Source organism: Metopolophium dirhodum, chromosome 5, assembly GCF_019925205.1.
Source record: "Metopolophium dirhodum isolate CAU chromosome 5, ASM1992520v1, whole genome shotgun sequence".
NCBI lineage: Eukaryota > Metazoa > Arthropoda > Insecta > Hemiptera > Aphididae > Metopolophium > Metopolophium dirhodum.
In genome coordinates, this window is record NC_083564.1 from 5958186 (window position 1) to 5976277 (window position 18092).

The 18092-nt window shown below is 34.5% G+C and overlaps 1 protein-coding gene across 4 annotated transcripts in view; it reads right to left on the bottom strand.

Annotated features, from left to right (window-relative positions):
* Positions 1-18092, bottom strand: part of LOC132944777 (zinc finger protein 853) — a 208568-nt gene that overhangs the window by 18221 nt on the left and 172255 nt on the right. For all 4 annotated transcript variants that reach the window (XM_061014268.1, XM_061014266.1, XM_061014267.1 and 1 more), the window contains one exon: positions 1765-1867. In XM_061014268.1, coding sequence (XP_060870251.1) covers positions 1765-1867 — 103 coding nt within the window. The remainder of the gene's footprint in view (positions 1-1764; positions 1868-18092) is intronic.

Below are 18092 nucleotides of genomic sequence, written 5' to 3' on the forward strand. Positions count from 1 at the left end.
ATAATTGTCGAAGTCGCCAATGTAAGGTCTAATTTGGTCAAACTACATCGGAGACACTTAACGTTTTAAAACAAGTGACGTAATCAAATTTTAACGACATCGGTCAAATTATTTCAAATCCATCCGAATGTTACACTGGCCTTTCTTGCACCAAGCCACTGAAATAATATATTATGCGTACATAATAGTTTTCGCAACAGATATTCCATGGCGAGTAATCTAATTTATAAAGACTAAAGGAGGAAAAACAAACTTCGAGATTTTTGTGGGCGCCACGCAGACGTTCTTAAGTCCATGCTGTACGCGTTTTACCTAATACTCGCATTCTTTCTTAATTATAATACTTTTGCTGTTTGTTTTCGTTCAACAATAACGGACACTGTTTTTATTCCATTATCGCTTCGGGGCGATTAGAACAAAAACAAAAAAAAACACATCTGTCTTTGTGAAAGTTTAGAAGTTACGACAATGGAGAGTAAGTTTCGCACGGAATAATATGAAGCCGACTGGAGTGGAGAGTATTATTATCACAAATTTTTGTGGGTATGGCGAAAATCGTGTCGAAACGAAACTTTTTAACTCAGTTATTTCGATTTCAAAGAAGTCCCTCGTCGTGCCTCGCGATATTCTCGCTCGCACAACAATAATAATTTCTGCAAAGGATTGTTCTAATTTCCAAAGTTACTAGTCTCTATGGAGCAAATTCAACGGATGTTTTTTTTTGTGAATTTATTTATAACGTCATATTATATTTTATTTCTTTGAAAGCTATTATGACCCGACGATCGAACACAAGAATAGTCTCATAATCATTGCCACGCCGAACGCCGTTTAGCGATAAAAATCGTATATTGACATAAAAACGTGTCAATAAAATTTAATCTTTCGTATAGTGTATGGGATGGGGTAGCGAATGTGTATTTTTTGAACGGACATGTTTTTAACAATTATTGCAAGCGAATATAGTGCGACCCGATGGCAATGATAATAATATATTATAATTAAACGTCGCCAAGTTTCGGGTTCGCCTAACGATTGCGGTCTAACGGTTGTCGATCATATAATTTCATTATACTCCTATTATGTTATAGGTACTGCCTGGCGCTATTCTCAGAGGGATATGGTCAGTGGAAAAAAAATGCAGAAAAAGGTTGGCGGATTAATCGACCCCTTTGTTTTTATGCACGCGCACAGATGGCGTGTTTTGTGAAGGAGATACAATATTATAATATTGTTGTACTTCATCGTTATTACGATTTACTGCGGTGGCGAAAAACCGTAACACTATACCCAACGATCAGCTTTGGCTCCACAGTCCGAAAAAATCCCAAACCATTACTATATTATTATGACTACTATATAGATAAATTGTAAATTAAAAGTTTAGTTTATTTTACCACGGAATTGAAAATCCACATTTTATAAGTGATATCAGATTTGGTAACGTAATTTTATTGACGTACTCTAACGAAATCAATTAAAATATTATATTATATATTTACTAATGTATGGGATTAGGCTTGGTACTATTAATTACTTTTTTAGTAAAACTAAAAAAAATATATCATAATAGTATGCAATTCAATATTTATCAATATAATATTTATATCAATATTTATGTTCAATATCACATTTATTTGTGTAATTACTTTGTGTAAGTCCTTTCATGCTTTTTACGATCGAGGTTGTTTACATGAATATTTTTTTAATTTTTCAATATACTAATCACATATTCATCAATATCATATTATAATAGGTTCTTACCTGGAGAGTTCGAGCAAGTCATGAGCGGCTTCCGTTTCTTCTTTGCTTCGCTCCCTGAACAAGTTTTGTTTTTGTTCCAGCTCGTAACAATACTTCAAGTAATCTGAAAATGAAGGTATAAAAATAATTACTATCATACATACTCGTACGAGTGTACGACACAAATATGTAAATTAAAATGTGTACACGGCAAGCGCGCACGTTAATAATTGGAACGTAGAAGAGCGCGTTTATGGTATTATGGTCACGACCCGGTCCCCCCTCCCTTCCCCCCGACCATAGGTTCGTCGTTTGGGGGATGTTTTATGGGCATCTTAACTTGTGCGTTTGGAGGGATGAGAACTCGTTGTAATAATTATTATAGCGCTCAAAGAACATACAAATAATTATCCACCTTCGCATACAATACATCGTATAATATTACATTGTATAATATAATAATCGTAGGTATAATATATTGAAGTATTGTCCACAGGCAAAAGTGATTGTGTCAAACGATGCGACGAAAACTTTCCAGCTTAACCTCGGACGACGTTTTAATCGTTCACTACATATTATGTAAATATATTTTGAAAAGAATTTGTTTTTATTTTGAGATTTCACCTAATATTTCTCAATAATTCTTCACGTATTTTTACTTTAAGAATGAAAAAATACATAGCTGATCACGATGAGCCGCCAGTCGTGACAAACGACTATTACAGGCACCGCTATGCCAAAACGATTATTATTATTGCGTATGATTGTATAGTAATATATTATTATCGTGTTCTTCTTCAAATGTTGATGAGACGCTAGACGTAATACTCGTACAACTCGTCTATTTATTTATTAATATAAAACCCAAATATAGGCTGATGTTATGTGGTACGTAATAATATGTACATATTCAATATATGATAATAATATATAAAAATATCTAATGAGTTCACAATATACTTGTGATTATGTAATATAGGTACATATAATAAGCACAATTTTAAAAATTGTATTACAACCTAAAGAACAAAAAGAAAATTGCTAAGTTCAGTATATATTTTTGACATAGAATAATGGAAAAATAATGACTTTTGACATATCTGGCATTTTGTATCAAATAGATCAACGTTGTTTGTATTTATTACATTATCGGGAGTTTACGATCTACGGGGGTTATTATAACCGTATAAAATGCGGTGGAATTATGTTGAGAATGTAGGAGAAGAACGAGACAGATATTGAGAGATATGAAAATGTATTAGTTGCAGTAACTCAGGACGAGAATATAATAAATTCCATTTTAAAGTTTGGACATGATATAAATATCTATAGGCGCCAAGAAACAAACGATCCTACATTTAGACTGTGCTGAGTTTTTTTAGTGGTGTAATCAAGGAAGTGGTAAGGTCGCTAGTGTTTTGCCGTATTTTATTATAGCCAATATAGCGTATAATACATCGTCTCTGAACACGTTTGATCGATTTGATAAGTATAATTTGTGAAGGGTTCCATAGAATTGAACAATACTCAAGTGTTGGACTGACAAGAGAGACTTAATATAATGTTTTGAGACAACGTTCATCTTTACGTCTGTGTTCCTAATTAAGAACAAGGTTTCTTAAGGCTTCTGTGCAAGTGTGTGCTCAATATGAGAGGAAAACCGAAAGTTTGGTTGAATCCAAGATCTTTGACTTTGTAAATAAGACGAACACCAAAAACGAAGTAAGTTTTCATTCTTTAACTTTTTTTTTATTATAACGATATAACAACAAAATTTACGGTCCAATTTTTTAACCAAATGTATTTGGTCAAAGAAATAAAATAAAGTTCAATTTAAAAAAACACGCGTTTTACGATCAAAGAATAAGTTTGTTCGGCAAAAATATTTTTTCTAACTACCTCTGAACGGTAATATTTAGACACGCTGTATACACAATATATTGTGTGTTTGTGTGGGCATTGTATTATGCAGCCAAACGAGGGAATGGCACCGAATACACCTCAGCTTCCTCCACCAGCACCACCACTGTTGTCTGTTGCCGCAAACGCCGCCAAACGGACTTACGGACGTGACGAATTCGCGTGTTGATTCAGTGGCAACCTGTAGCGGCGGCGGCTCCGCGTGCAGGTTGTTTTCGTCGGAGGTAGTGAGGCCGGGTGGTACACGGTTTGATATTATAATATAATATAATTAATATGTTCATGGAATACTGCAATAATAATGTCATCGGTATAACAACGACGAAATTGTCATTATTATTTTAAGTCTAATAACTATAATCTACCTTGACCGAAATAAATAAATTATTATTATTATTATTTAACATCTGCTCGAAATCATCATGCGTAATATCGCTACAAATCCCGTGCGAGAGTCATTCGGAAAACCTGTACACAATGATACCTGGTCGAACCTTAACCAACCTAACCATATACCGAGTTGCACATTCTGTTATAATAATAATAATAATAATATTGAGAATTATTATTATGTATAATATATAATTGTTTATCAACACGAAACGCGCCGTGGCAAATTAGTCTACCGGGATGGGTATTATAACGATATAATATTATCGTTACTATACAGCCGAAATCATTAGTCTCAGGGTCCACCTGTTGTCACCACGTATAACAATTTAATATACGAAACTTGAAGACATAAAATTGCGTTACGTTTCTAACGAGATTTCCAAAGTGCATTTCGTTCTTATATTTCCTCACGCATGGTGTCGTGTTAGACGAGGAAACTACACCCATCCTTTCTAACCATTACCCACACACATCACACACCTAAACGCCAAACACGCGATCGGGTGTCGGGGGAAAAACCAATTTCGTCGAGCCAACACCCAAGACAAATGCGAAACTTTAAAATATCGTTGAGAGGTTAAACGGCGAAGAACATCACATCCGCACAGATGGTGTGTGTGTGTATGTGTGTGTTTGTTCATGGGTACGTTTTCTGCGTTGAAATTAAAATGCCACTACTGCAGCCGACTCGTTTGTCACAAGCAAAAGCCACGTTTCGACACACGACGGTGGGGCCACTGAACGGTCCAAAGTATAAACGAAACGTTATTTGTAGATGTTCAAAACCATATTCGTTTCGCTTACACGTGTTTGAGATCATCATCATTATCATCATCATCACCATCATCGTTTTCGTCAATAAATCTTTAGGGACGAATGTTGAGTGACAGATAATTTACTATACGAGTATAATAATTGTATATTATTCATGGTTTTCGATATAAATAAATACGAAACAAATTTTAAGTCTGGACTTTAATATAGTGCTTAACCTAGATAAGCAATGGAATTAATATAATATAATACATCAATCAACTTATGACCATGGTATTAATATTAGTTAAGTATTACATTCAAATTTAAAATAACGTTTCAAAATAATAGTATTTCAAAATGATAGGGATAATTACCCGCAATAGTGATGCCCCTAGGTTGCCTAACCATGACGCCGGGCAACATTATAATAATATGATTAATCTAATATTATAATACACAAACGTAATGACAGCTGATGATACATTATTGTTATATAATATTATGTACAGTATTGTGAAATTGCACCATAATATATGAGTGGTTCACCGTAATTAAATCGGAAATGTGAATTTTAAACGAAACGGTTTGTACACGAGTCCGGCACCGTCTGCCAGAATGATCAAATCTAATAAGACGTGCAAGTTCAAATGTAATATTATTATCATAACATCGATAGATATTATTATAGTTTAATTTTTGGACACAAATCCGCATATGCATACGCAGTACACTACAATAATATTCAACTAAAAAGTTATACATAACAAAATAATTGATTCTATTCCTACATTTTTCCATTTTTGTTTTACACATGATTACACACTTAAACGAACGCGTACTAAAATACATTCAATTAAACGCTTTTTTGGCAGTTGTTTATTTGCAAAAACGTATATTAAAATGAACACTCAACATGGAGTACATTCATTGCTGTAGTAAGAATCTACAATATTAAAAATCAACAGGGATTAAGTACCAAGTGAGATTACTGATTGTGTTAATGATATGTAAATATTTTATCAAATTTGGCTTCAATAATGTGTGTAAAAACGGCGATACGAAAAAATCACCAACTTTCCCACGCCTCTAAACACGTCTCCAACAAGAGGGTCATTCAATTTCTCCGTCTGGACAGCCACAGTAAGACACTCTGTGTGTACAACAGTTTGAGAAAAACTACAAGCTAAATTATGGAGGTGGATAGTAGTCGTCGGATATGCGGATATGCCACATTTTTCCCGACACTCGCGTACACGATTTTCGTTTTAACACGTCACACAAGCCGTACGACTATGTCGACGACCTCTAAACACGGCAAATCGCATATAATATATATATATATATATATATATATATTATATATTAGATATGTATGTGTATATTTATAGTGTAGTCGGTTCAAGCGAAAACCGATTGACACGGCACTGGTGACTGGGACGAAAAGAGTCGGATGGAGAGAGAGAGAGAGAGAATGAAAATCTCGCTCGACAAGCGGGCTCGTTACCGCGACGAAGCGCACGCGAATAAAAGTGGTCTTGATTGAGTGGTGCCGCCGTCGACTTAAACGAACCATGTTAAAAAGTTTACGGACGTGGAGGTAAAGGGGTTACCATGTCTGGTAGTGGTAGAGGGATGGAAGAGAGAGCGGAGTTGTGTATATGGAGGTGAGGGTAAGAGCGTACGCGCTCGGAGAGAGATAGGTAGAGAAAAACGCAATACGTGGTTCGTTTATATTAAATTATTATTATTATTATTTAAATATGCATAAAGTACTTTGCCACCACCACTCGTATAAAAAATAAATACGCATCTGGATAAATATATGTATGAATATACCTATACCTAATGTGGTATCGAAACTGAATCCATGATGGAAAATAATAAGAAAAAGTATAGTTTATTTTATTGTGAGATTTTACTTCAAAAATATCTCAAAGAATCAGCCGTGATTGTATGTTGTTGTGATAAATATGGGTTAGATGTATTAATGAAAAATATAATGAACGGTAAAAAATATTTGACGATCGATTGATGATTATTTGTTTTTAATTTTCAAATGATAAAGAATAATCATACTGCTTAATTATTTGCTGTAAAGAAGTAAGTGAATATTTGAAAAAATAAGATTATATCTCCACATAACACTCTTTCAATGATATAACAAAATATATTAAAGATCACGAAAAAATTCCAAAAGTATAAATTGTAATACGTCATATTCTTTATTAAGGAAAAACAATAAGGGTGTAACACTATGTGTAGTAATGACGACGACCAGACCACAAAGATTCGCCCCTATTGAATCCGAAAAACACGGTATACTTACGCTGCAGGGACCGAATTTAGTGTAAATGAACAGCCAAAACGATGGTAAGGCCATGATGGAGGCGCAATATATTTTTTTCTTCGTCCGAAAACGACGTGGATTTTACGTGTACGATGGACGCCTATACCGAAATATCGTAAAAATTTAAAACATAAATATAATAATTATGTATTGAACGTAATATTATATACCACCACCAACTATCAATGAAAATATATTTTTGCATTATACATTTTGCTTTCCATTATGTGTGTGACTCGTTAGTCGAATACTCCAAATCACCTCCGCAGGGAGGTGGAGTGTGTGTGTGTGTGTGTGTGAGAGAGGGAGAGAGATTTTAATACGGGAAATAATATTTAAGCTGGTGCGAACATCCTGGGGCGAACATCGACAGACGAAAACGATAATCGTCTTAGAAATAATTCACAAGCCTGAAATGAAATAAAGACGTTCGAAAGCGTGTATCACTTGGCGTGCGTCTACTCGCATACCTAACTTATAACGGACTTATGGCAAAAGACAGGATTATCGTGCAAATCACAATTGCTTTTTTTTTTTTATCGCGTGTACCAAATCCTACGGAAACAATTTTTAAATCCGAATCAATTGGAGCAGATTAATTCAAACAAAGTTTCGGTTAGCACCAAATTACTGCACTACGCTTCATGGTGGTTTTTCGACGGAAATGTATAACAATATTAAGTCGTACCTACGCCTGTCGTTTCTGTTATTTTATCATTGCTTTTGCATACAACATACAAACTTTCTGTGTAATTGAGATAACGAAGGACGTGACAATCATAGGTTTTAAAATCTACAGGCCATGACTGAGTGGGGGGGGGGTAAAGACTTTGCTATGGTCGCGATAGTAAATTTTAGTAAAATGTTTAAAATTTGATCCGATTTCATATGCTTTATAATATTATGAACATAATACGTACACGCATATGTTTTATTGACGAAAATATAATTTTAAATGCCTACACTGTAAATAATATAGGTAACTGTTATTCTCTAATTGTAATTTCTAACATAGGCGGGCACCTACAAAAATAATGACATTTTGCACGTTTCGCATATTCGGGTTTTCACTTGCACCTTTTCTGTTTGAAGCCCTGATCTTTGGTCATATAACCGTCACCCGCTGGAAGTAACCACAAAAGTTTTTTAGCCTAACAGATTTAGTTGATCAACCGAATCTAGTCGTATACCTAACCTACCAATGACGACGGTTCTATCGCTTTTACATGTCGGTATCGAACGGATATAATGTTTTTACTTTAAAATAAAAGTTCAAAAACTTTCTAAAGACATCAGGACCGCGCGCAGCATAAAATAATGTCGGATCGAGGATCTACTACTCGTTATTCTTTTTGTCACTTAAATTTTCTCAAAATATTTCAACCTGGACCGTATATCATGGTTTTCTTCTTAGAAATTTTCATCTGGCCCAGAATTCTCCGATGTTCTTTCAAAACGTTATAACATTAAAAACGATAATCTTGACGATAAATGTTAGTGACGCTCGTAGTTTTTATTTCACAAAAATATATACGCGAAACATTATCAATTTTTAAGCGTCCGTCGCATGACATTTTTATCTTAGCTTGTTTCATTTTCTTACAATATTTGAACGCTAAACGTAGAGATAATATGTTATTTTTTTAAACCGCTTCATCCTGAAAAATAGAAATATTCTACTGCAGAGATTTAAAAAAAGTTTTCTCTTGGCCGTTCCGCGATTGTTATTATTATTTTTATTATTATTATTAAAGCAAAAGGTAATTCAGCGCGAGTCAAGGACCTCTTTATTTAATGTCGGTGTGCGTTTTATTATTAAAATTTTTTAATCGAGTTTACTTAAATCGTACGTATAGTACAACGACTTTCTGAAGTGTCCATTACGTAACTTTTCAGCGTAGTTAAGTGTAATAATACCAGGTCGAGTACGTTTGTATAAAAATCTGATAATATAAAATTAAATAATAAATTAAACTCGCTAATATTATTATGTTTTTCCGGATTAATGAAATCGTGTTATTAAGCAATAATTTATTATTAATGACCTATTAATAAATACATTTATAAACTTGAAAAACGTATAATTAAGGCTTAGGTTTGACTGAAAATGTCCCGACCAAACGTTGAACTGCAGACGGTTATTTCAATATACTTAGTCAGTGGACATGGATATTTTTATTTTTATTACAATAAATCTATTGACTTGGACTATGATCATTGATAATATACGTCTGATTGTTTAGTTATTTTATTTTTAGTTCGAATAAACCAAAAACATACCATAAACTTTACATGAATATTAATCGTGTGGATCGTTTTATAATGTCAAAACGAATATTTAAAAAAAAAAAAAAATGGAAAATGGACGACAGAAATAAACGCACAAAGTATTATAATTCTATGTGACGATTTATTTTTTCGCGCGAAATATTACACTCCGACGATTTGTCGCGTACTTCCAGCAGCTCTCTTAAGCGCGAGACGCTCGTATAATCAGATTTATTGGTACCAAATTAATTTTTTTTTCATACAGACACGCTTAGAGAATGTCCTCGCCCCCCCCCCCCCCCCCCAAATAACTCGCAAACTCTTACCACACCTCTCGCAACTCGTCTGCCCGTCTAGACGTCGAGCGTTTATAACGGCAATTTGACAGTTGTATAAACTAATACGATAACGACGCCGCTGCGCTGCGATGGGTCGTCTCGTCGATAGCAATGTCTCGCACGGAGGAAAACACTATTCTTCTTCTCGGAAAATCTCAAAACTAAAAACAACGACTGCCCGTAAATAAAGGAAAAAGCACAATAAGAGAAAAACGGTAATAATAATTCATAATAATTTCAAAACTACTATTCCGGCGTTGGCGGTCGTTAAGAAATATTATCATCGTTTGACTTAATTTTACCTATATAGGTATTGTTATGATACACTTAATCATTATAGTGTTAGTAAAATCACTGCTGATAAACACCGAGAATTCGAACCAAGCGGATTGCAAATGTCCGTGATCATTTCAACCAAAATTCAAACGATTCTTCATCAATCGTACCGAAGCACTTATTATTGTGGCAATGCGATTGTGCTTTTGAAAACTGATTTGTAGGCATTTCTATTATTGTTACCTGTTGTCTACTCGAGGTCGGTCAGGCCACTTTATTAAATTATTTTGCACCCCGGCCATCGTGAATATTGATTTTTTTGAATTGAAATTAATAATCTCAAAATATAGCCTCACCCGTCTGAATTAGACATGATAACGTATTGAAATATTTTAAAACTTATGTGGCAAAATAATTAAGTCCGTCGCGTGGGTGGGATCCAAATAAAATGTACAATGTTTGCAAATAAGCATAATAACATTGCGCTACCAATTAACTTTCACGCCCACTACGCTGCTTATTTCACATAGTAATTATAGTCACACACACATACACTAATGATAATTTATTTCACAAAAATGTTAAAAACTGTATGGAATGATAAAAAAAAAATTAAAATACAGTGAAAACTTATTCGTAAAAAGTGTAATAATTTTGATATGAAACTAAACGTTAACGTTTTTTTTCTCTTTTTAGCAATCATTTTGTAAACTCAGCATGCGTGAGACGGCGGAAAGTTCGCTATAACATAATACTCTGTTCCTGACACGTACATACAGTACAGCGTTCAACGTAATGTTTGATAAAATTACTGAATTTAAAATTCAAAATGCAAAATATCATAATATCACAATACCTACATAATTTTATACTCAGAAATATCGGTACTTATATCGAACGAGATTTGTTTGATCAAGTGCACCGGATTATGTCAAAGCACATGATTCATCTCCCAAATCTAGACAGGTATAATTTTTTTTTCTGAGAAAAATCGATTATATCGTAAGGGTGTACACTCTTACACGCTCCTCAAAGTGGGTTTGGTTATTTTATCGGATTATGGTTTTTCGCGGTAGGGTCAATAAAGCCAGGAAATACTAGTGAAATAATATTTTTTATATTTTCATTATTAATTTAATTATAGCCTGAAAAAAAAAAAAATAATCGGAACCAATTCGAGTGCGTACGTTCTCAGAAACAAGAGCGGTTGGACCGTATTCCTCGATTTCGGTACCTAGCGAAAATGAGCGAAATTCGCAGTGGTGACCATTTATTCGATTTTTCGCCTCGTGAAAAATATACCGTCACGTGCGCTATTATATTATTATTTATTTTTATAAACGGCGAGTCTGTGTCGCTGTCGGAACATTAAAACGCGGTCCGAACTCGACGCAATTGTATATTTTACGTTATAAATCGCGCCGCGTATTGTATGATACCGTCATTATAATATTATATAATGATATATTATTATTGTGCTATGTAATAATAACATAAAGCAGACACCGGAGACGGCGGGGGCGGCGGCGGGGAGCGTTTTGAATAAAAACGAAATAATGTATACCGTACCGTTTACCGTCGGCGCGCGCACTAAAATGTGAACAAAAATAAAGTATAATAAACACGAGTGGACGAGGGAGACCTTTGCCGGTGAAAGCACCGAAAGGCTTTTGTCCGTCCCGGGTCGGCGCTACGACAATAATCGTGTGTATATACACGCCGCCGCCGGCGGTGACTCCGACGATAATAATAACAACAACAACAACAACAACAACAGCGACGACGACGACTACGACGGCGACAGCGACGGCGACGGCGGCGACAACAACAACGACAATACAATACACGGCATTATATTATTGTTATATACGAGCTGAATTTACACACGCGCTCGCTTTGCATTTTGAAAGCCAACTCGCGCGTTATTTATATTAAATTTTGAATATTATTATTGTGCTTGCGAAACTTGTGCCACAGTGTGTGTATGTGTGTGTGTGTGTGTGTGTGTGTGTGTATGTGTGTGTGTGTGTATGTGAGTGTGTGTGTGTGCGTGTTAGCGTGTGTGCGTGTGTGCGTGCGACCTACGGTGCTGCAGCAGATAACCGACGACGCCGCCACCACATATAAATTACGGGATACGATCGGCGGGGTTTGGGGTAGTTTAGTGCCCAGTACAATGTGAATTTCGCGGGGAGGTGCGAAAAACGAGTTTTGGCCTTTATTTTTTCAACCATTGTGTATCGTCTGCGGGAGACGCCTCTGTGCTGCAGCGGGTCTCTCTCACCCCATCGCCCTCACTCTCTCTGCCTCACACACACGATTTCTCTCTCTCTGTCTCCATCTATCTCTCTCTCTCTCTGTCTCTCTGTCCCCCCTCTCACTCGTTTGTTATTGTCTCCTATATCTGCATGTTGCCGCCGCGTTTATCATAACAATAATTATTGTGCGCGACGATAACGGGTCGTTTTGTTTCTTTTTTTATATAACATTACAATAACGTGTGTGCAATTCGTTTTCCGACCACGCGACAATCGTGGTATTAAACCCGTATATTGTTATTCGTGCTATCATGGAGCATGTATTGTTTCAACACAGACCCGAAAATCGAATACCGCATACCGGGTTTTAGGTCCAGTACCACCTCGCTAGGTACGGCCCATGTCGTGTCGAGACGAGCGTTTTCCCGCATACAGCCGATTGCGCCGAAAACAAAACAACAAACGTTTCTGAGCAAAACTCTGAGCGGTTTAATAAAGTAGAATGTTTTATTGGTAAATCACTAGTGTCTTTCAATCCTTTATTAAAAACAATCGATAAATTAAAAGATTTTATAAAAAACGAGCGTGTCGGGAAATAATATTTGCAACATTTTTCATAGTTTCCGATCGTTTTTCAATACGTCACACGTCATTAAAAAGAACTCGAGAAAATAGAATAATGACTTCTGTGATTCCAAAGAATATATAGCAGCGCCGACGGTAACAGGTGGTAACCACCAGGTATACTCAACATCAGCTTTTACCGGAAAATTACGTTTAACGAGATCTGACAATAAATCGAAGTTTTCATACTATCATTGTTATAATATCGTAAAGTCGGATACGATTTCGGTGGTAGCTTTAATATAATAATATCGTTCGTTTAAAAAAATGACGATATTGTTTGTCGGCGATCGATCACGCAGACGGACAGCGTTAACGAATATTGTTCACCGAGCGCATTATAAACGAGCACCAAAACAAACGCTGAACGCAAATGCTTATTGTTATAATATATATTTATACAAAATATTATATTATTATCACACGAATGAAAATGCGTGTAAACGACTCTTGCGATTTGTGCCTCGAGAATTTCGTACACGCTTTGCGTGATTTCGTATCGGTTATTTCGTAATATTATATGAAAATAATATTATTTTGTAATATAATAATAGGATATTATGCACCTCATTCATAACAATAATTATTATAATAATATTTAACCGTGTCGTGCTCCTTTCCGCGCGCCAATTAGACGCAAAGCTCGAATTGGACCAAAAGTATTTGCGCGTTGAATATTTAAATATAAATTGGGTATAATACCGCCGAATGCAAGACAAACCAATAATAATGGGTGCCAATAATAATCTTGGATGTGGGGGATGGGGGGGGGGGGGTCAAGGATGATATTACCTGTAATTACCAAGACTGCATAGACTGATTATTATTCGTAATATTCTGATAACCTATGACTCCATCTTTATAATAGAAGGGTATTATTAATATTAATAATTAAATATGTATGTTATTATAACAACTGTGTTGTTTCGACGGTTTTTATATATTTTATTTGCGGGCTACAACTCTCATGACATGTAGGCAGGTACTGAAATCGATTGTTTAAAAATTGACAGAGTGCCAAAATAAAATATTGTGTGCAACCATAATATGATTATTATTATATTGTAGCGGATATATTTTTAGAGGGTTTTTGGTTCTGAATTATATTATTCTATGTTTCTCTGTTTGTTTCATGTGCCTCGTATATTACGATATTACAAAATATACATTTGTTTTTTTTCCAACAAAAGATAAAACGAAAAAAAAAATTGTTTTTATTAGAAATAACATCAGAACGGTTGTCCGTGTAAAATAAAAGTAGATGCTCACGCACAATAATATTCAAATATTCTTATATTTTTGAAAATCAAAAATCAAAAATGAAAATATGAACATAACATAACTCTAAGGTGTTTCAATTTAAATATTAACGAGGTTCCGTCCAAATGATAAAATGCACATATTGCAATAAATATAATATGTACTTATAATATGGTTTAATGAACATATTCATAATAATTATATTAGAAAATCTCCCTATAACGGAACTTCAATAAAACGGAAATCTTCATGCAACAGAAAATAACAACAGTTCCGTATATGAACTATTATATTTATATACCATATGTATATAATATATATATTTAGTCTGGTACCGAGCGATCTGCTATAAAGGGGTTTACTCTTTACTAGAGATGTGAGTGCTGTAAATTAAATTGGTAAATTTTTATCATATCTAACCTAACCTGTAAACAAATGTTGTGTGGCCCCTTTAATCAAAGGCGATCAAAAGTAACTATACCCAATTGTAAAGAGATATCTTTTTTATCAACTGCAGAAAATGGTAATAAATACCAATACAATAATTATAATACTAATCATAATTTATATTTTCTCGACATAAATATAAATGTTTAGACTTTTAAACCTACAAAAATAAAGGAAATGCTATGTTTTAAGGACTTTCATTTAAATTATTTATAAATTCTACTATAAATAATTAAATATCCATAATATATACTGATAAAAAACAATAGATCCATTTATAGTTCTTTATTGTTATTATTGGAAAGAACTTAATTTGCCAAGCATACAACAATAGAAATAACAATCAATATTTCATTATTTAACCATAGATTCTATTTCACCATTTTTACCACTTTATTGATAAATTTAGTGATATTTTTTGTACGTAAATTGTCCATCTATTTTATATGGGAGCTTACTAAGCGTAAGACGTATCGAGCACATAACTACAGTACATGATTACCATTTCGTAGGGAGATAAATTATATTATATATGGGTAATATTTTTGAGGATCAAGCCACGCCCACTATAATATTATAATATCATTCCCAGTGCAAAAGTTAATTTTTTTTTACGTACACGGAATAATTTAAGACTCTCAGCCACCTATAAAATCGAATAATATTAAATATAATAATAACGGTAAGTACATCGTTTTACGTAAGAATGATTAACGATTTGTATTCTTTCAGAAAATTTGTTATTCGATAACTGTCCCGGCTGTCAGAGGGACGCGTCGTGGCCGTCCCGCAAGAGAAATCTTTATTAAAAAAATTATATTATACTTTCGAATATTCTATGTATAATACGCCTAATACCCCCTCGGCATACAACAACAACAACAACAACGTTGAATTGTTATAACGCATAATATTATTATTCCGTATACTTTACGTCGCTGTCAAATATTGTATTCGCAATTTGTTACACCCTTCCCCACACCGCGATACACCTCTCCACGAGGTAGACGACGCGCCACTGTCGGAAAAAAATAATAATATTTGCGCCACCGCATGCGTCGTATCGAACTTCTTGAATGTCTCGAAAAATCGATTCCACAAACAACGGCGTATGCATAATACGTTTATCGTGATTTGAGATGCACCCGGTAATTTAAATATCACCAATATAATATATTGTATAATATAAGACATGGGCATTCGCTCAGACGATATGTGGAGTTGTTTTTTTTTCTTAATAGGACGCTACACAGCCATTTTTTGTCTCCGTCATACTGCATTGTAAGACGGATATATTACAGTGCGCAAAATAGCAAATTCAACGTCAGCAGATCACGTTTAGTTCCGTTAGTTTAAAAATTAGAGTGAATAGACCCATTATGAACTTGATGGTAAGAACATTATCTGTGTGTATGTGTGGGTTTTTTACGATAATACGGTAGTAAAAGGATAATATTTTAGTCCTCAAGCTATAGGCCCTAATAGTTATGGTGGTTTAAATTGTTCAGAAATTAATATTAACCTACAACATCGATAACTTGTAAAAATAATCCAAGTATAAAAGAAATTCTAGATCACATAAAATATAAATTCTAGAAAACATCTCGAGAATTCAAAAACGTGATGTTTAAGTAAGTAGATCTAAAAACGCCATGAATAAATCCCATTATTAAAGGGAAAAATCACCCTGTATAATATTGTTATCGTAACATTAAAGTACTTTGTCGACGATGGCATTCATGATTTCTACGTTCATATTTTTTCCTCGTCCCTCGCACTAGCGTGTAACAATATATCAATATCGAAGATCGAAAATCAAACGAGAGTAGTGCACACGCAGCGGATTGTAATATCATAATGTATTGTATGAGTGACGCGTACGTATGGGTAAGTATAGCGTTATTGACACTGCACTCGTCTCGTCTCGCCCAAGGTGAACAAAGCATTATGCACTATAGCCGGGTTCGAGGAGTATACCTATACGAACTAAAGTTATGCGAAAGATTGTTTCAAACGACAATCGACCCGGAAGACGATAACGATCTAGCGCCACGAGAGGAAGTTGCGTGTTGTCCGCACGTCTGCGGCTATACGGTGGAAATTTTCGTCGGGAAAAATCGATTTCGTGTCGTCGTCATTAGAGTTTGGATTGATTTTTCACCGAATTCTAATAACATATCGTATTAAAGGCTACGGCGACGCTGAAAACGGTTATTACGTCGAAATAATCGAATCCGCTGTAATAACGCCGTATGATAATAATATTGTACGTTCAAAACGGCCCACGCGTGAGTGTGGCGTATTCTTATCGCTTCGCCGTTTCCCGTGTCGATTGAAGTTTGAAACAATATTTCGCACTGATAATGTAGGTACGCCGACGCAAAGCCGTGGTGTAATACAACAATGTGGTGCAATGTAATAATCAGACGTATTTTACGGCGGTATAACCACCAGAGTTGCAGCGCGCGCCCGTCCCACCTTTGATGTATCGTATCCAAGGGATACGTCGCATACTTAAGTGCCGTGGGAATCCATCGTCAGTTGTTGTCGTATATAGTGAGCAACCGTATTATTGTACCTTGTGTATTTTTAATATTACATGTTTCCCGGGATCGAGGGGTATATTACTATAATAATAATAATATAACTATATTAGGTATTATGAACTCTATTAATTATAATTTAAACTGTACAACGGCCGAATAATTATTAAGTCAACTTGCACCCGTAAAATTACGATTTTACAATATTACTACGGGCTATATATTATATAAAAACTGTGATACAACTGTATATTGTACGTAGTTTCAGGTATTTTGACTGTGGTAAAATGAGCACGTGAAGATTTAAGATCGTATGCTAAAATAACGCAGATTTTAAAAACATGAAGTTGATATTAGACATAAAATTAGAATACGACCTAATCAAAAAAATATAATAAATATAATATTATAATTACTGATCAGTAACGAAAAATGAAAATGAAAATAAAACTAACCAAATGACCTAGCTCTTATGACGTGACTGTATGACCATAATGTCGTATACGAAGATTTGCGATCGAATCAATTACTAAAAAATTTCAAAGCAAACTCGTAGATATAATGTTATAATGCAGTATTGATGTAATATATCGGAATAATTGTAAATTCGTACCACGCAAATTCTATTACAAAAAAAAAAAAAAACGATTTTACCTTCGTTACAGGCGAGTCGAAGATAGTCTGTTTTTAAAAAGTTATTTATCTTTTGTTTCATAATATTATATTTTAATATGATATCCGATATCGATACCGTTATTTAAATCGTTCTGTTAACTTCTGTTGAACGTATAAATTAAAAAACGAAAAGATTTTCATTACGAGATTAAAATATACGCGGGTTGATGGCCGACACACAACAATCACTCAGTTTCGCGAACATTAGGTTGCGAGGTACTACTCTTTTAATTAATTTAATAAC